This window comes from Ammospiza caudacuta, chromosome 2, assembly GCF_027887145.1.
Source record: "Ammospiza caudacuta isolate bAmmCau1 chromosome 2, bAmmCau1.pri, whole genome shotgun sequence".
Lineage (NCBI taxonomy): Eukaryota > Metazoa > Chordata > Aves > Passeriformes > Passerellidae > Ammospiza > Ammospiza caudacuta.
In genome coordinates, this window is record NC_080594.1 from 532,813 (window position 1) to 553,243 (window position 20,431).

Genomic DNA, 20,431 nt, shown 5'->3' on the forward strand with positions numbered 1-20,431 from the left:
ATCCTTAGCCCAAGCACGTGGTTTTGCTGCTCAGCTCTTTCTGGTATGACATTATCACTGCTATGTCACTGAAAATAATTTCCGTAACATTTTTCCTTTCTAGTCTGATGTCTGACATCTGCCCTTGCCAAAGTACACTGCTCATTAAAGCACCCTGAAGCTGCAAACACAATGGAGAGCTAAGCTAAAGTAGAAAAGAACAATTTGTTATCAATCCAAGAGCCCCAAAACCTCACATGGATTTATGCAAAGCCTTGTGCAGAGGCATTTTAACCCAAACAAGCAACAAAACACGCAGAAAAACACATTTGCCTGATAAAGATTACTTACTAGGTTTGCATTTAAAGGAGACAAGGAGGAATTTAGTGGTCCCCGGACACAGATCAGGCCCAAAAACCCGACTATTGACAAGGAGCTGGCAGGATCTCAGGTTTTGGCATTCATCCAGTACTTTCTAGAACAATGGGCAAAAAGGATAGTCTTGACAACAAGGTATGAAGCTGTACAGCAATGAAAACACTTAGTTGTACTTTGTGCTACACAGGAGAGAAATCACAGCTTTTAGGCTATAAACATGCAAGAAACATCTGCATCATTGGATCCAGGCCACAGTTGTGCTGGGCTTGGAGTCATGGGAAGTTTATGGGAACCATTCATCACAGCCACGCTCACAGCACATGAGGATGCCACCAACTTGGTGTTTGTCACTTTGCCCTCTGCCCCTGGGGAGGCTGCCAAGGTGCCCTGAGTGCCACCACAGCCTCGGTGGTGCAGAGCCAGAGGACAGGGAGACACACAGCCCCAGCTGTCATACCTGAGGCACTGGTACACTCCTGGGCACATTTATGGGAGTGCAATGTCCAGGGAAAGCAACAAAAAAGGTGTCTTCTTAACCACTTCTTGCTCTGCTTACATGGGCCTGAACATGCTCTGTAAGTACCCTTCACTTGCAAGAGTCTGACTAGTGCCAGGTGCCACTCAAGCTGTAAGCCGTGTGTAGAGCCTCCTGCTTAAGGGACACTTCCTTCTGCCTTGCAGTTTCACGCATTATCAGGTATTCACTCGACTTGGCACCAGCAAATTCCAGAACTGGTGTGATTGGGCAGCACAGATGTGCAAGTCTATCCTCAGCCTCCATGTCTGGTTTTGTGGGGTGTTTTCAGTGCTGTTCTAAGGCCATATCTACTCCAAATTCACTGGCCCAGCAATAGATCCTGGTCCTGACAGTGCAGCCTCCCTGGGAGTGGCAGCAGAGCCAGAGCACAGCAGGTCAGCAGTGTCATATGCAAAGTGTTGTGTGGCAAAAGGACTGAGTGCCTGCACTGCTCACACTGGTGCTCCCACTCCAGCTGTGCTCTTGGAACTGCAGCTGCAGAAAACATGACACCATTGCCAGGGCCAGTCTGTCCAGCTTTTAACAGTCACAAGCCAAATACCTAAAAACACCCAGGTTAAATGCAGCAGTATATTTAGGAATTCTTATTTGCCTCCAAAACTCAGTTAATGGAGGGCTTTTCTGACACTCTTTCTGGATATTCTGTGTGGTTGTACACAGGATTCATGGTGTTTAAAATCCCAGCAGGCTGTGACAAAGGAGGGTGTTATCTCCAGGTCTCCCCACTCTTGGCAGGAGTAACTGTAATAACCCATTCTGATAGTTTGAGGTAGTCACTCAAAATCTATGGAAATTTTTGCTTCTCATCAGAAGAGGTCTCAGTGATACCAAGAGACCTAATGACAGATTTCCCACTGTGGTGGCACAAGCTGCATTCCTGTTTCCAGGCTGAGAGAGCTGGCAGTGGCTGGGTCTCTGTGTCATCACTGGAAACCTTCCCTCCAAGCAGCAGTGACACACATTGGCAGCACATTGCAGTGACCCTGCAGCTCCCATTGGCAGGGAGAGAGGACATGCATCCAACACTTTTTCAGCATTAAATGCACTCTGAAGAGTTTAAAAGGGGAGGAAAGCACAGCAGACTTAATTCCGTCAGTCAATTTTCCTTTTAGAGAGTTGCAAGTAGAAAAAATAACTCCTTGTTGATTGGGATAGTTCTGGAAGGGACCAGTGAAACAGAGTTACATCTTCAGTAAACAGAGATAGCTGTCCCCTGCTGAGTCACCTTCTGTTTGCACCTGAGCTGAATCATCTCCTGTGCATCTGTTTGTGTTTTCTGCTGCCTAATGTGAGCAGCCCTGTCATGATGCTGTGCAGAGCCACAAAAGCAAACAGTGATACCAAAATAGCAGGGGCAGTCACAGTCTGCAGCCAGACCAGCTCTGCACGAGCCCTCTGGCATACAGAGTGCCTGCGGTGCTTCCCCCAGCTACAGGGCACCGTCAGCTGCTGTGCACACTGCAGGTTCCAGAGGGAAGGGAGGGAGGCATGAGGTCGCTGCTGCTCTTTTCTAAGAAATCACTTTACAAGATGTAACAGAACTGGAACTCCCTGAGATGCAGAGCATTTGTATCTGACACAAATTCATGGCCTTGCCAAAATGCTTTCCTGCCTCTGATCAGCCCCAGTGGCCAAATGATGATGGTAGTTTATAGAACAGTTACCCCATGCTGTGTTTATTATATTCCAGGGGAAAAGCTGTCCATGGAGACCTCACAAAGGCACTCACAAGCCCAAAATAATAGCTGGTGCCACTTTACTGCAGCCAGCAATATAACATTAAGGATGCCTCTGGCCTGCTGGTTTTGATGGAGAGATGTACTTTCACATGGCCCACAGGTCATGTCTGGAATGTCCTCAAAAATTGCAGTACATCATGGGTGAGCCACACTTAGAAAACTGCCCTAACACTGTTTCTACAGAGAGGATTTTACTGCCAAACCTCTTCATAATGCCCTTCAGCTCAGTGGTGGTGGGAACAGACATTCCTGATGTCAAGAAGGAACGTGTGGCCTACAGACAGAAACGGAGCTGCAAACTCCATCAAAACTTCTGTAAAGCATTTACAAGTTTAACACACAGAACATGTTCAATTCCACCGACTACTCATTTTTGCAAGGATTTACTGAATTTGGAACAACACTGGGTATTTTTCACTAAGATGGAGCAAGCCTTTGACAGCAGGGTAAGTCAGACCTTGTTACAAAAGTCTCTGCAGCAGAAAGTAATAATTGATGAAGTATAAATCATTTTAGGTTATACTGAAGCAGGCCCAGCAAACAAGCCACAGGATGTTGCTGATACAAATCAGGCAGACACAGAAACGCAGGTACCTGCAGAAGTTCTTTGGATTTGCTGTTCAGCTGTTGCTGTGCCTTTGCAGTGAGGGAAGACAGGCATGCAGCAAGCCAAATGCCACCCAGCATGTCATCTTATCTTATTAGCTGGATTTGTAACTCTGCTCTGTCCGGGGCTTGTATCCTCCCCTGGGGCCAAGGAGGGCCTGTGTGATGGATTAGGACTGGTCAGCTCAGTCATGGGCAGCCCTTGAATGGAAAGGAGCAGACTGTTTTAGGGAACTTTAGGAATGGGGTTTCCAAAGCCAGGTTCGTCACAATGGAAGGCAATCTCCAAAGCTCTCACAATCCCACGGTAATCCCCTGCTGTCCAGACAAACCCTTCCGGCTGTAACACTTTGGGTGGCGTCATAGCTACAGAGCTGTCTCGTTCCAGGTTGAGAACACTTGCACAGAAACGGCAGGGAAACCATTGTGTACCTTGAGAACGTTTACAACACGCGGTACCTGCAGAGAGGTGGGTGCCACGCAGTCCCTGGGCTCTGCCACGCTGGCTCCAGGCTGCCCAGCCCCGCACGTGCGGGGGTCCTGCCCGTAGAACGCTGACTGCACGCTGATGGTGGAGTGCCGAGGGCAGTGCAGGCTCAGGTGCTGCCCGTCGCAGGCCTGGGCCGTGTGGTTCTGCAGCAGCTTCGTGAGGTAACCTGGAAAACATGGAAAACGTTCAGCCCGTTACCACCAGCACAGGAAATTACAAGCGCCTTAGATAATCACAAAACCACAGCCAGCCTCCGGAAAGGGCACTGCAGTCAAGGTTACAGGTCTGGCCTGCAGCCACCCAGCTCTCTGAATGGGTCACCCTGACGTGCTCCCTGCACTCGGGCTGGGAACACGAGGGCTGGGGCAGGGCATGGGAGCCCTCCCAGCACTGCAGCACTGCAGCAGGATGTGTTGCAGGGACAATCCAGGGCTCAGCCCCGGCTGCTCACGGTCCCAGGGCGTGTGAGCCCTCCCAGCACTGCAGCAGGATGTGTTGCAGGGACAATCCAGGGCTCAGCCCCGGCTGCTCACGGTCCCAGGGTGTGTCTGCAGCAGCCAGAAGGGCATTGCTGGGTTTTCTGGGCCTGGCTCTTGCATTCCAGCTACCTAAGGTATTATTCCTTATACATCTTGTTAAAAGGATGTGCTGCACTTTTGGGCTCGTGGGCAGCTGTGTTTCACACACTTATATATATATATATATATAAAATGGAGGAAAAAACCCCCTCACATTTTCTTGTGGGAACATTTCTTGTTGTGGCCGAATCAGGAGATTTTTTGTACTGTTAAAACAAAAATTAGTTTTCTTAAAGAAAATATTGAAAAAAAGGTCATTCCTTTTATTTAATTAAAATTTGCCCTTTAAGTAAAATATGCCATTTAATTTTCACACTTCTGCCCTTCATAAACTTTCCCCAAAGACAAGCAATTTTCAGAAAAGTTTTTAAATAGAAACTTTAGTATTCCAAGGAAAAGATAGGAAAATAATGTAATCATAGAATGGCTTGGGTTGGAAAGTTCCTTAAAGATCTCCTAATTCCAACCCCCTGCTCCCTTCCACTAGAACAGATTGCTCAGAGCTCCATCCAGCCTGGCCTTGAACACTTCCAGGGATGGGTCAGACGTGTCAGTTCCCTGGCATCTTTTCCAGCCCCAGCTGTGCATCTGCATAAGGAAAACCAGCTTCCCTGTCAGCTATTGAGTGTGGAGGAGCCTGCTCCACTGTTACCTTTCCTGTTGCCTGTCTAGAGCCCAGGCAGGACAGGAGCCAGGCAGATGCACCTCCAGGGCAGCAGAGCTGTAGCTCAGTTCCCCTCACTGACCTCAGGCTGGGCCCTGGAGCTGGGACAGGACGAATGTCACGCTCTGCATTTGCACTCTGGAGCTCAAGGAGACCGGTCTGGCAGCAATCCCCACAGCTTCTCATGGGTTAAAAACAATAACCAAGTTCACAAGCAGACCCATCCCCTTCATTTTCTGTGTAACTGAGATCACAAATAGCTGGAGTTCCTTGCCAGAGCCCCTCCTCTGTCAGGCTGCTCCCGAGAGGTGCCAGGGAAATGGGCCGGGTGCCCAGGTGCGCCCGGGTGACTCCGCTGTGGCCAGGGCTGCAGAGGGGCTCCTGTGGCACTGCTCTGGCATCACCCCCGTGCCACAGGGGCCACAGGGGCAGGGCATGCAGCCCTGCATGGGCTGTGGGCACCCCACACCCTCACAGGTACCACCCAATAGGTTCAATCATTTCGGTTCTTCGGGTTTTAAGTTACGTGGGGCCAAGAGTGCTGGATACAAAACAGTCCAGTATTCCCTAAAGAATATCAGCTATGCTGTGATTTGGATGAGTTCCCTGGCATCTTAACTGCTACTTTGATCCTGCAAATTCCTAATCCAGCACCTAAGCACCTTTCTCCAACAATTGCAACTATTCAATCCTGTAAGAAAATGTCTCTACAAAAAACTTGCTCTGATTCTGTAGGAGCAATATGGTTCACTTGTAAAAATGACGTTAGATGGGCTGGTGAAAATAAGATACCTTGCTCTCCAGCCTTCCAAGCAGCTTAAACATGACTCTGCTGTCACTAAAATCCTTGTGTATTTGCACACAATGAGGGATAAAAATAGAAATGGAAATTGCTGAAACCTAATGTTCTCTGATAAGAGGAGTGGTGACACAGTATCTGAGTTGCTCATCTCACAAGGCAGCCCAGGTAAAGCTGCATTTTTCATTATTGCACACACAGACACGCGTGGAGCAGTCAGTCCCTGGCAGCTTACAGCCCGTGCTGAGGGAGAACTCCCACCCCAAAGTCACAATTTCCTCCCACCCTCCTCTGAAAAACCCCAGGCTCTTTCCTGTCCCCTCTCCTCATGGTGGGCACTGCCTGCCCTGCACCCATCATTTTCCTCAGCAGCTGCTGCTTCTCCTCCTTCCCTGGGCAGTGTGGGCTGCAGTCCCCTGGCAGAAGCTTCACCCTCCTGAGACCATGTGCATCTCCATATTGTTACTGGCTTCTGCTCAGAAACAGATTTTCCCACAAGGAGCAAATTCAGCCAAACAACAAAGTAAAGCTGGGGGGCAATCGGGTCTGATCTGACACCAGTAGTAACAGCCATGGTGATCAGAGTGAGGGCATTGGGAGGGCTGAACTCCTCCTCCTGGGGCAGCTCCCTGTTCTGTCCTACTGTGTTTACTCCATCAGTATCAGTTAGCTGGGAATTTGGGGAAAGCTTTGTTTTACTGGCTAAATGGGAGCTGGACTACAGCAGCCCTGCAGTCCTGGTCCCCTGCAGGCCAGAGAGGCCTTCCCCAGCCCCTGGATGGCCAGGGAGATTCCCTTTCCCCAAGAGCAGGGCACAGGGAGGGCTGGAGCACAGCCAGCATGCATGCAGTGGGGCCATGGCTCTGTGTTCACTTGGGCTGGGCAATCAGAACACTCGTGACTTTTGGGGTGTCTTACCCTGAGCAAAGAGAATCGTAACCAGACCCTATAAAAAACCTCAGGTTACTTAATGTTTTAAACCTAATATTGTTTTTTATTTCCTTGTTTTCTGGGTTAGGTAGTGGAGGGGGAGATGGTGTTCAGCTGTACCAGTTACTTTTCCAAGTATCATTCTGTAATGAGGAGGGGTTTAAATTTCCTCTTTTTCCAGAAATAATAGATGTCACTCTTTAAAACAATATGAAACTCTACCAAAAAAGCTAACTGCCATGAGAATTGTCTAAATTAGGAAGCCTGGCACTACTGCAGTGTCCCAGTAACATCTCTACACCCTGTGTGAAAGCCCCACCAGGCACTTTCCCATTTATCCAGGACACACACTCATGGCAATGCACGGAGTGCCCTGCATCTGGAATCATGCACGAGACATTAGAGGCTGGCTCAGAAGTTAAGCCCAAAGCACACAGGCACAAAAAGATCCCATTATTGGGAGGCCAGAAGGTATCATCACACCCAACTGTCTGTCTAACCCAGACCACTCACTCATTGTAATCTTTTACTGAGACTCAAACACCAGCACAGAATCCAGGCGTAATCCTTTCTTCCAGAATTAGCCAAATTAGTCACAGCATCCACTGGCTTGACAAAGAACTTCAACTAAAAAAACATAGCACCAGAGAACCACACAAAACACTGAGGCTGAGCAGCTGGACAAAGCCCTACTGATCACTTTTCACTGAAAAGGACAACTGATAAATGATTTTTAAAATGACTGACAAAAAAACCCCCAAACTGGCATAGGAGAATAAATAGATATTTCTTTATATGAGAAAGAATTCTTAAGGGGTTATAGCTGGCAGAATCACTTTGAATAGTGACAATAAGAGTAGCAGTGGACCTGAAGGTATGGAAATCCAATTTTTTTTTTTTTTTTTTCTGCTGAAAAGCACTGAGAATCTGGGAATTTTGAAAGTTCTCTGTGTGTTTGAGCTCCCCAGATGCAGGGATCAGGGAGAAGAGCGTTCCAGGCTGTGAGCCCAGTGCCCAGCCACACTAAAAGCAATCACAGCCTTGGCTCAGGTGATGTCTTTTGGGTAGGACAGCAACTTTGCAGTGCAGTCTTTTTAGAGGCTGAGGCTGAGCAGTCCACAGGCTGTGGAGGTCCTCAGAACTGGGCCTTCACACACAGATTTAGTAACACAGTTCCTGTGTATTGTTCAATTTAGTTTCATTAGCACAGAAATTTGCCAGCTCATTTTAAAGACATACCCATCTATTTTAGAGCAAAATGGATAGAAATAGCACACCTGTTGTTGTGGGAGTCCCAGAAGGATAATCCATCCGGTAAATCTCCATCAGCTCCCACAGCTCTCTGTGAAGAACTGTGCCAACTCTCATTAAAAATACACAAGGCAGCTGGGTGCATCTGAAGGAAGATATTTCACGCAGTGATAGCAGAATAGTTGATAACCTCTACTACAAACACCATTGGAAGCACGGCTCTGATATTGACTGGTGTTTGGTGCTGCAGCAATTCTCCAGCAGTGTTTTCTCTGTTGGCTTGTGAAGGAAGCACTGAGGAGAAATGAACTCCTGAGTTTCAGCCCGAATCCCACTGCCACACCCTCTGCTGCTCTTGGGGCAGCTCTGCCACAGGTCCTGCTGTGCCAGGGCTCTCTGTGCACAGGGCTCTCTGGGCATTCCTGTCACCTGCCTGTGCCACAGGTCCTGCTGTGCCAGGGCTCTCTGTGCACAGGGCTCTCTGGGCATTCCTGTCACCTGCCTGTGCCACAGGTCCTGCTGTGCCAGGGCTCTCTGTGCACAGGGCTCTCTGGGCATTCCTGTCACCTGCCTGTGCCACAGGTCCTGCTGTGCCAGGGCTCTCTGTGCACAGGGCTCTCTGGGCATTCCTGTCACCTGCCTGTGCCACAGGTCCTGCTGTGCCAGGGCTCTCTGTGCACAGGGCTCTCTGGGCATTCCTGTCACCTGCTGTTTGCAAATTGGCTGCAATGTTTCTAAAAGTCATGACACTATGTTTCTTGCTTCATCGTTTTACTCAACCCTTGCTCTCTTTGCTACCACCCTACCAACTTCAAACCCTACCAACTTTCACTTGTATTGCAGAGATAGCATGAAAAGTTGTTTTTCTATGCAAGGAAAATGTTTTCCATATAATCACTCTGGTTTTTTGTATTATCTAAATCTTTTTTTTAAAGCAGTGATAGATGTTTCCCTGGAAAAACTAGGCATAATCTAGTTTCAGTAATAAGACAGTGACCACAAACCCCATTCCATTTCCAAATGCCTACTTTGGCTTCAGAGCACTCAAAGTTGCTGCTTTTCTTAGAATTGGTCCTTGAGACTTTTCAGGTGCCCATTTCTAAGGAGAGGAATCTTATGAGATCCTGACCTCTGTCCATCTGCCACTCCTTTACTCAGCTCAACATTTTTTAAACTTAATGGCCAGTTTCAAACTGAGGGGTGCAGGGCTCAAAGAAACAAAGCTCCTACAAGTTTCATGGCAATTGAAGCCTGAGCTGCCCCTTTCAATTCAGTCTCAATGCCGAATGCTGCAAGAGGACTGGCAGCAGGAGTGGCAGGATGGTTATCCTGGAGAGCCAGCAGCCTGATGCCAGGGGAGCATTTGTTCCCACTGGCCTGACTGACAGATGAAGTCTGCAAGAAGAAAATGCTGAAGTTAGTGGTGAGGATGCCTTTGGGTAATCAAAGCAGTGGTCAAGACACCAGTCACATTTTCCATGAACTGTTCTATCCACATGAATGCTTTCCTAAGGAGATTCTCTTCCTTTTCCCCCTTGTGGATCATAACATGAATCATAACCTGAATTACTGAACCTAATTCCCACTGTGTGTTAAATCTGAGGGTCAAATTAAGCAAGAGCTTGATTCTGCTTTGGCCAGAGAAAGGGCCAGGTAGCCATCAGATAATTCAGTGCAAAGCCTCATCCACACTCCAGTTTAAACAGGGTTTATTCAGAGAGCAGCAGCACACAAGAAGCCAACTGTGAGCTCTTCCTGGAAAAACAAAGCCAAACCATCATGAGTAAACAACAGACCTGTAAATTTTGGTCCCAGTTTCTCCAGGAACCACCAAGCCTCTGCCTCTGCATGACTCAGCTCAGCCTTGCAGTTCTGTGAGTTACAGTTCTGCAGAGCGGGGAAGCACATGAACCTGCACTTGCACAACAATGCTGCACTTACACACCAACCCTGCACTTACGCGCCTCATCAACCTGGACTTGAACTGGAGAGATCCCTATGCACTTGTGCTTTCTCACTTGCTTTCTGCTTTTATTTCCTTCTTGTGTCAGGAAGAAGAGGCAAGCTGTTCCTGGTCCCCAAACCCCTGGGTCTGCAGTAAACTCCACCCAACATCCAGTTATATTTCTCTCAGCTACTCCGTGAAGCCAGAAGGGCAAACACGTGTCTTGGACCCAACGTGGAACTAGTGCAGTAGAAAAGGAAGATTTTCTCCATCCCATCTAAAGCAGCTGACAAGAGCCATGGGTTAGGGGAGACTTTAAAGCTCTTTTCTGCCCTTGCCAAAATCCTCCTTTGATCTGGACACAGAGTAGCCTCTTCCAGTGCCATTAACAAGAAGTAACAAGAGAAAGGCTCTGTGGGCAGCAACTGTTTCTGAGACAGAATGAGAGACTCTTTATGCCCAAAGAGAAAAAACTTTGAATATTCCCAAAGCCTGCAAGCTGGAGAACCTCAGGGGCTGGAGGAAAATGTTTGTCTGAAAACTCAGATGTATGATCATGGACCTTCATGTTCCCCAGGAGAGCCAGGGGGCTGTTCATTGCCACCTCAGAAAACAAAACACAGGTTTTCTCTTGGAAACACAACTTTGACTCAAGCTGTGCATTTTTTTGTATCCCCATTTATATTTGATATTCAGAAAAAATCAGAAAATCTGAAAAGATCTGAAAAAATCAGAAATCTGGCAGCTCACAGATCTGCAGTGCTATGATGGTTTATAGTACAGCAAGTCCAAGCTAGAAAAGCAAAAATACACTCCCCACTTCACTCTCAGCACTTGATGATTTTCTTTACACCAACATTTCTTTGTCTTCTACTCAGTTCTAGCCCAAAGAAATGAAGTTTAAAAACTACAAAACTATTCTGAAAGAATAATTCTTGTCTTCCCATCCAAGATTAAATACAATGAAGAAAAACAAACAGATATTTGTGGCTTTGAGACCCTCATCCAAAGCCCAGTGAAATCCTTGGGAGTTGTTCCAGTGACCATAGGCTTTCAATTAGGTCTTATATAGTGAGTGATGTTTTAAAATTAATTCTAAATTAAGAGCCAAACCTCACTGGTATTTAATTTGTTGCCAGAAGGCACACAATAGACCTTTGAAGCAAAACTCTTAAAATGCCTAGAAATTCAGATGAAATGACTCACCAATGCTGAACAAATAAGGCATGACCACGCCTCCTTCTGCTCCTCAGCTCCCTTAAGACACTATTTTCTCTGTGTTGGGTAATATATCAAAATATTTCTGTTTCAGTTGTACATTATGGCTGGCAGATGACAGAATTGTGCTAAGTGTTGACTGGTCAGACAGTGCCCTGTGTGTCTGGGGACACGTCCAACAAGAGCGGAGTATTTGTCTGGAACAGTCTGTAGTGCCTTTCCCCAGTAAAGGTGAGACTGGGAGCTCTGCCTCACTGCGAAGGATTCAGCAGCAGATGGAACAGAAAGGCACAGGGAAGCCAATCCCTGCTATTTATTTGGAATAAAAATAGCATATGGGGTGTCAGGTGCCAGCAGTGTGCCAGGGGAACAGAGAGAGTTCTGCCCCAAATTGTGAGAATCTGAGAGACTCAAACGTGTTGGACTCTGAGCAGCGGAGCTCAGGAACTCGAGTTCTGTGTCTGTGTCTGAATTCCCCAACATCTCTAGGGGCAAGGGCATCACACCATCCCTTAATTCATCAGTGGACTTAACAAAAAATATTACACACCTGAAATGTGCTTTCATAAGTTACACTTCCTCAGAAAGGCAAAAAGAACTGCAGGAAAAAGCCTGAAACAAAACCTTGGGTCTCAGCACCATGATCTAAACTAAAATCTCTGCTCTGACACACACTTCTTTATTCCACAGAACAAATCCCAGACCAGAGCCCACTTCACTCAGGGAAACTTTAAACCAGACTTTGAGGTTTAACTCACACATAGCTGAAATGAAACACATTTCTAACATGAAATGCTTTTCTTCAATGAAGCAATGAACACTTGACTTTGACAAGGCAGTGCTGAGAAGATGCATTGTTGCATCACTCCTTGCAGCACTTCTTTAAACATCCTGCTGGAAGGACATGCTACAATTGCCACGGTGAGTCAACAGAACTGACTCAAGAAAATTTGTACAGGACTTCATCTGACCAACACAAAGCCAACAGAAAAACCTCTGCATCGTTGTGGTTGGTAGTGATTGATCCTGCCACATTACTACAAACAAAGCATTTGTTTGCTTTCCTTTTAGCTGGGAGAATCTGGGATGGGTGAATGCCACAGAACTTAATGGAAACTTTTAATGCAGAGAAGTCACAGGAGCAGATTACATTTCTTGGGTGAACTGGTTTGTTTTTTCATTAGATCCACTTGTTCCTGTGGTTGGGTCAGGAGACCAAGTCTGTGGAGCTAAAGCGAAGCTCAGTGCTGTCTGAACTGTTTTGCAGGAAAAGACAGAAAACCTGACACCAGTGGACAGAGATTAAAAGGTTCTACCCCTGAGAAGTGGCTGCTTTCTGTTAACTCCAGAAAGTCACTCCTCACCCCAGTTATGCAATCACAATTACTTCATTTTTGATCTTCAGTTACAGGCACATTGCTTGAGAGCTGCCCAGAAAACCTGGCTGGGACTCAGGTAAGGAAAGGGAGACTGAGTGGAGAGCGAGCCAAGGAGGCGAGGCCAGCCCGAGCTCAGAGCAGCAGGAGAACAGCAAAGGGAGGAAGGAGCACAAAAAGGGGTGAATGGATGTTCCTCGCTGTTCCCAGAGAGAAGGAGTTTGTTCCCAGATGGAGAAGGGGTCAGTTTGCTTTGTCAGCAGACAGGGAAAAGGTGGGAGGAGGAGTGGGGATAGGATGGAGAGCTGGGGCCTTTTGCCACTCCAGCATGGAGAGCAGGGGCATGAGGAAGATGAGGAGCAGGGACCCCTGCCCTTGGGAAGGTCCCACAGACAGGGAAGGGGTGGGGATAGGATGGAGAGCTGGGGCCTTTTGCCACTCCAGCATGGAGAGCAGGGCATGAGGAAGATGAGGAGCCGGGATCCCTGCTCTTGGAAGGTCCCACAGAGTGCCACCATCCCAGCCAAGCCAGCGCTCTCTCAGAAGCTGGGACACCCACAGTGTGAAACACTGGGAAGAGTCTGCTGGGTTTGCGGACTCTTGTTTGGCCTGCTTTGGGAACCAGCCCTTGAACACAGAGGAGCTGTGAGGAAAGGACTGTCCTGATGTCCTGAAAAGTGGCTGTCCTGATGTCCTGAAGCCCTGATGTCCTGAAAAATGGCTCCTGTGGTACTGTCCTGAGAGCCCAGGGTGCTCAGAGACTGGAGAACCAGCAAAATTCACAGCAGCCCCCTGCAATGGGACCTGATCCAAACTGTGAAAGATACCAGTGATCACTGAGAAAATAAAGAAGAATTTTAGTTAACAAGGTGTGCTTTGAAGAACAGGCATGAGGGGAAGAAAATTCTGTATTTGTAGGACCACTGTCATATTCATGAAGGTCTAAGGACAGAACTGTGGATTGAATCTCTCTTCTTTCAGTTTAAATATGGGCATGAATACCTGGATTCCACTTTGAAAAATTAATCACACTGAGGACTGCAGGCCTCAGAGCACTTCTCCACTTTCAGTAACTAATGGAACTAATAAATATAGATTTGTGGAATCATTAAGGTTGGAAAAGACCTGCAAGATCATCGAGTCCAACATCTAAATTTCTTGTTTATTGCTTCAAGCTGCCAGAAAAACATTGATTATGCAGATCTTTATTGTGTCAACATAAGAGAAACTATTGTGTCAAAATAAGAGAAACTCTTATTTCCATTAAGAGAAACAATTGAGTTGTTCTCACAGAGTTGAATTTTGAGCTGCTGCTGGTGTCTTATTTCAGAACATTTTTCTCCCCTAGAAAATACCAATCCACAAAATGTTATTGCACAGTGAAGAAATGTCTCACTTAAAAAAACCTAAGCAACCAAACAAAAAAGCCAACGAAATAGACAGATTTTTTTTCTCATAGTTAAAAGCTAGACAGATGAGAGCAAGGACTTGCAGCTGTCAGTAGTAGAAAAAATACAGACCCCAAATCCCAAGTTATAAATATTAGTAATAACCCTTCCCTATACACTGCTCCCTGCTCCCCTTTCCAGAGCATCCCACAGATCCCAGAGGGAGCATCCCCGGGTTGTTACAGACACACGGCGAGGGCTGGTGATGGACAAAGGGCTCCGGGCAGGGTGGAACCGCTGGCACAACTGAGACCTGCATTAGGGGAGGAACAGAAATGACACGGGCAGGTGCTGGAGGCTGGCAGCGGGGCAGGAAGGAATTCTGGAAGCTCTCAGAATGGCGAGCAGAGGAGGAGAGAGGAAAAGAGTTTGGGCTCTGGGGGTAGAGGCCTCATTGCGCTTTCAGCTGCAAGGCGCTTGGAACAGGCCAGGTTTGTGGCAGAGTCCAGGAGAATCCAGTTGCTGCTCCTGCCGAGGGAGGGAGCAAAGAAGGGAAATCAGCAACTCCACAGACTCCTCTGCAAGCTGCTGTTCTGGAGCTCGTACTCCTTTAACAGCATCAAACGGCCTGAGGATGGCACTGCAGGGTGTCCCCTCACCTCTGCCAGCTCCTGGGACACAGCACCAGCTTTGGGAGCCGCTAAAAACTTCTCCCTATGCTCTGCATACTGTTTTTTAAAGGTTACAGTAGTATTTTGGTCTTTTCTGTCATTCTAGATTAGATCTCCATGTTATAATTAAAACGTGAGCAGAATTTGTTCAGACCTGGGAGCTTCCCAGGCTGGTAGGAATTCTGGAGTCTGCTTTCCTTTTCTACATTTTATTTACTGAAACGTCTGCATGTCATGTTTAATACTGATCTCTGGGGTGAGACAGCTTTTTTCTCTGGTCATTCTACCTATTTGGAAAACTCAGTGCACAATGAGTACTTCTGAATTTAATCTTGGATAACCTTATCTAAATAACATAATTTTAAAAATGAACAGACTTTTTTGAGAGGAACTTTCCTACATAAAGGGATATTTTTTAACTCAGTGGCTAGTTGAAAAGGAAAATGTGAACATTGGTTTTATGTTATTGTGGAGAACCACCATGTGATTCCAAAACTAACATCCCAAACCAGCAGTTAAGCAAAAAAAAAAAAAAAAAAAAAACCACCACCAAAGGATGAGACAGCAAGCATTTAAGAGCCTTTTATATGTGAAAGGAATTTAATATGAGAAATGTAGCTTATCCAAGTACATAATTCTGGTCTTTATATTTCATGGCTGCTTGCTTAGAAATTGTCAGGCTCGTGGAGCTGGACATAATTTTAAAAATTACAAACTGTATTTTTCTGTATTTTGCTGAGGAAATAGTTTCTGCAGAACCATGACCAGCATATTGAACTGTATCAACACGAACTATATTAAAATGCATAACAGCACATATTGGCTATTAATTATATATTAACTTTGTTCCAGTGCACTCGACTGGCTTTTGGGAAGTTCTGCTCTGTTCAATACGGGAAAGGTTTGCCTTCTGCCCTAGAGGCAGTTCCTTAAGCTTCCAGCTGCCAGGAATATGCTGCGCTCGCTGTGACACACAGAGAGGAGAGAAACAACCCCTCTAAATGACTTAATAACAGCAGTGGGATGTCCGGGAGCACCAGAAAAGTTACAAGAGTGAAAGTTACAAAGAAAAGTTACAAAGAATAGAGGCTGCTTCCTCATCTTGATGGAAACAAGGATATTTCCCCAGTTCCCGCGGTGATGCAGCACCTTCGCAGAGATCTGTGATTCCTGGGCGGCAGCGGGTGCCTCTGCTCCCCGGGAAGGGACTCCCCTCATCCACCCCTCTCATGCTCCGAGCTTCCCTCCCAGCAGAGAGGAGGGCAGCACTTGTTCGCTCCCTCAGGGCCCGACTCCAAGTCTCCAGGAGAAAGTGGGAACCTTTCCAGGGATTTCCACGCACTTTTGGTCAGGCCCCGGCCGCTCCACGCCCAGCGTTCCCACCGCGCAACGACAGCTCCGCTCCCCGTGTCCCTGCCCAGCCGGCCCCTCGGGCAGCCCTTAACCCTCTCCTCCTCCCGCCTCCTTTCGGCACGTCGGCCCCGCGCTGCCCGGGGTGCAGGCCCGGCCCCGGCCCCGCGAAGGGAGCACGGAGCGCTCCGGGAATCCGCGGCTCCGGGCGCGCTCCGGCCGGGAGCCCGCGGCGCTGCGCTGGACGCGCCGGTCCCCTCAGGGCACTGCGGGGTCTGACAGCCCCGCCGGACCCTGCCCGCGGCGTGCCCGCCCCCGGAGCCCCCCGGAGCCCCCGGAGCCGGGAGCCGCCGCTCGGTGCCCGCCCGTACCTGAGAAGTCGGCGAGAGCCGCGACCTCGGCGCCGCACAGCAGGAGCACGCAGGACAGGAGGCGGAGGAGCCGCCCGGGCTCTACCTGAGCGCGGCGTGGGTGCAGCCCCGCATGCCCGTCCCTCATGGTGCGGGACGGCGCGGCTCGGGCCGGGGGGCAGCCCCGCCGCCTCACATGGTGCAGCCGGGCCCGGCTGCCGGCGCGGCCCCCCCGGCGCCCTCGGGGCTGCCCCTGCCCCGCGTGGGAGGAGGAGGAGGGCGAGGGCGGAGCGGCCCTGCCAGCGGCCGCGGCGGGAGCGGGTCCGGCGGCCGCGGGCACTCGGGGCGCGGGGGCGGCGGGGAAGGCACGGGAAGGGACGGGAGGGACGGGAGGGACGCGGGCTCCCGGCGGCGCCGCGCCGGGCACTGCCCTCGGCGCACATCGCGCGGCCGGGCTGACTCAGAGCCGGCTGCACCTCGCCCGCCCTCCCCGGCTCTCCCCACCCCTCTCCGAGCCGTTCGCGCCTCCCTCCCGGACAAGAGGCTCGATTTCACCGTCTCCCCCCTCATTATTGCTTGGCAATGGTGGCAGGACGGTCACGGACTTGCACACACACCGCGACCACATTTCCCCGCTTGTGTTTTTCCCGAGACAGGTGCAAGGTGCTCCCCATCACTCCCTGTTCCCGCAGCCCAGCTTCCCTGCGTTCCCTACTCCAGGCGCCCTCGGCTCTCGTGCCAGACCCTGCCAGGGCTGCTCCAGCCCCGTTCCTGCCCTCACACCTCGGCTCCCGTTCCAGACCCCTCCAAGGCTGCTGCTCCAGCCCCGCTCCTGCCCTTCCAGCTCGGCTCACGGGTCTCTGAGGGAAGCCAGCTGGGACCTGCGCCTGGCAGCATCTCCGGATGAGGGATTGCAGCGGGCAAACAGCACTGACTCTTCCTTGCTGCAAAAGGAACTCGCACTGACACCACCCGACCGCAGTCCCGGACTCTAGTTCAGCGTGCCTGGAGTGTGTAGGCTTGGCTTAAAGCCTTCACTGCAAAGTGAGGAAACATCTTGAAGTCACTTTGAGAGAGTTCAAGTCGTTCCCTGAAATCTTTTGTGATACAGAAAAGTGAACCAGTGAGAAGTTCAAACAAACTGTCATTGCTACCTGCTAAACTACCTTCCAATATAATTTGGTGCTTCGTTTAAGGGATGAGGCACCCAAGGGAATAAATCAGGACAGCTTCCAGTTCCTGTAAGAGCTGTCCTCATGTAAGAGAGCTTAGAACCAACACTGGAAATGGGGCACAAAAGGATCTTTTTTCCTGGGGCTGTGGGTAAACATGAATATCCATGCATGATCACACTGATCTCCTGAAAAAAACACCCCGAGTGAGTCAGTGAAAGATGATGGAACCAAACGAATTGTGTTAAATCTATTCCTCTCCTCCTGTTCCAACTGAAGTTGGAATGCATCCAGATTTGAATTTCCAAAGTTTGGCACTTCTTTTCAGAGGTTACACTGAACTTTGAACAACTTGGTCTTCATGTTTGAATCTGAATCCACTTTTGTTACTCTTCACACACAGAAAAACAACAGGGTAACACATATATTAGCCTATGCTTCCTTAGTCTTGGGCAGATAAGAACAAAACAGGTTTCACATGAACCTGTCCGAGGTCAGGGACACTCCATCAAGTGTTACTGGACTCAGATAAAGGGGATCAAAGATGCCGAAATAACAGTATAAAATCACTCTGAAACATCTGCAGCTCAAACACAGATGGGGAGAGGGAACAGCAGCTCTGCAGGTGAAGCCCTTGCTGCTGGCTGCTTCAGATAAGGACAGTGTTTGCCCTGAACTCAGCCAGTTACCCGCTGCCTTCCAGCAGGGAACTGGAAGGAGACTTGTGGGAGTCTCCCCTACTCCCCTCCTTTGTCCCCCTGACCTTGTACCTGATCATTCAATCTGACCCTCCCTGCACTTGCTGTCTCAGGTCGGTCCCACGAAAGGCAGAAATGAATGCTGGGGAGCAAGCAGCACAGATTTTCACAGAGAAGCATTTGGAGGCCACACTTGGATCCTCTAGAAAGGTGTTCAGGTAATTAGGGTGAACTTACCTGTCCATCCCAACTTCCTAGCTGCTGTGACCTCGTATCTGCCATAACCTCAGGTGGGTGCAGTCAGCCCATCTGTGACTTCAGGATGCCAAAGCTCCACTCCCTGTACAGCCAACAGAGAGATATCTCATGTTCAGACCACCTGTTCCAGCTCTAGCAGGAGGTGTTTCACCTCCTTCTCTCACATCTGCTCATTGCTCCCTGGAACAGATGTCAACAATGACCACTCAGTGTGCTGTGAGTGACTGAGCAGACTACAGATCTGTGACAAGTACACAATCACTGCAGAAGAATATACACAGCATCAAAAATAACTGGGAAGTATCCCATGCCTGTGCTTGAAAGGCTTTGAATCAGAAGGTCTAATGAGCACTCGTGAACTTTCTGTTCCCAGTGAGACAACACAGCTTTTCCTAGCCTGGTGGTGCTGTAAGCAAAAGACCATGATCCCCAAGTGCAGGAATGAGCCTGGGATGCTTTTGGCACTCTGCAGGTGCAACCCAAAGGCAGAGGCAGTTTCCAAGAGGAATGACTGAACTGGGAGAGGTTCGAAACACAGCCAGCCTCCAGGGAGGTGAAGCACTGAGGGCTGAGTGACTGCACACGAGGCAGCTGGCTGCTCCTGCTTGCAGACATCTGCCTTCGAGGGAAGCCTTCCTGTGGAGGAGGAAAACTTATGGACACTGTGGCTGACAGGAACTGAATGGCATCTATATTTTTTTACACACATACATGTATGTATGTATGTATGTGTGTATGTGTGTGTGTGTATGTATGTATATAGTGGGTTTTTTTCTTTTCCCTCTGAATGGGGGCTACTTTGCTATTCAAAACAAACCTAAAACCAAGTAACCTAAAATATGAAAAGTAGTCTTGCAAATCTCTGCTTTTCCCTTTACCCTGTGATGGGTAGTGCTTAAATAGTAAACTTGGAGACAGGAGTGTAGAACACAAAGGCAGGAAGGGAGACAGTGTTCATCATGATGTGCAGAATGCAGCTCCCAGAAGCTGGCAATACTCAGCTGCTGCAAGACAATATAACTAATCCAGACATGTTCAGCATGTTGAATTACAGAATCTTATCCTTTCCTCACAAGCGATAGGAATTAGATTCCTTTTTATTCCCCCAAAGGAAAAAAAATCACACAAAACTCCAGGAGTTAGAACCCAGGAGAGATATCACATCTGCTTCAGAGAGTTTCTCTCTTTTGGACTTGGGGAGAAAAGAAATCATTTCACAGTGCCAGAAATGCAGGATTTGTGTTGTTACATGCAAGCTTGGCAAAAGCAAAGCCAAAATCTGAGCACTTAACTTATTTTTCTCCACATTAATAATTTTCCCCTGAACTTCACTCCAACTGCCAATTCAAAGCTCATATCATGACTTAGTGTATGGGAATTCCAATAAAATTAGTGTGTCAGTTAAGAAGTAAACAATGTGAAATAAAAGAAAGTGAATGTTAAAAAAATAATGTGAAAAAAGAAGAGACAGTTGAGTTAGATGGCCTAAATTTTTCTATTAGTGAAAAAAATCACTAGATTGATTGTACAATAACAAAAACTGTCAGAAAAAAATCTCAAGAGTTTCTCACAAACACACACACACATGTCTGTGTGTACACTTCTCACCACTACACCCCTTACTGCTTTTTCTTCCTGCTTTCTCCCCTGTAAATTTTTAAGAGCTGACATTTGTCATTTTAATTTTATTTTCCCAGAATAAAGTTTCCAGGAATTTTCCTAATGTTCTTTTTGGCTTTTCAGGATTAAAACAAAACAAAGCAAAAAATTAAGAACAAAACCCCAGGCTTTTCCCACATTTTTAAACATTTTATATTCCTGCATTCTGCCCCAGACAGAATGTACAGGACAGTTCAAACAAGTGGGTTGCTATCCTCCGTCTGTTTCTATGGAAATGAGTGTCAGAGCACTTAAAACAAAGCACATACTTTACAGTAATCACTCTATGGTGATTATTTAAAATAATAGACTGCGTTTTTCCCAATCCAGCCTCTATTTCTATGGATACAAGCTGAAGATGGTTGTAGGGAAGCTTGTTCACCATTTTTTTCTA

General features: G+C 48.1%; 1 protein-coding gene across 1 annotated transcript in view; it reads right to left on the minus strand.

The window, feature by feature from the left end:
* EVA1C (eva-1 homolog C) overlaps positions 1–16,501 on the minus strand; it is a 33,664-nt gene extending 17,163 nt beyond the window's left edge. Inside the window, exons 1-3 of the mRNA XM_058800163.1 lie at positions 16,272–16,501; positions 3,700–3,896; positions 331–454 (exon numbers count right to left, since the gene is read on the minus strand). Coding sequence (XP_058656146.1) covers positions 331–454; positions 3,700–3,896; positions 16,272–16,398 — 448 coding nt within the window. The 5' untranslated portion in view covers positions 16,399–16,501. The remainder of the gene's footprint in view (positions 1–330; positions 455–3,699; positions 3,897–16,271) is intronic.
* Positions 16,502–20,431: the final 3,930 nt, after the last annotated feature.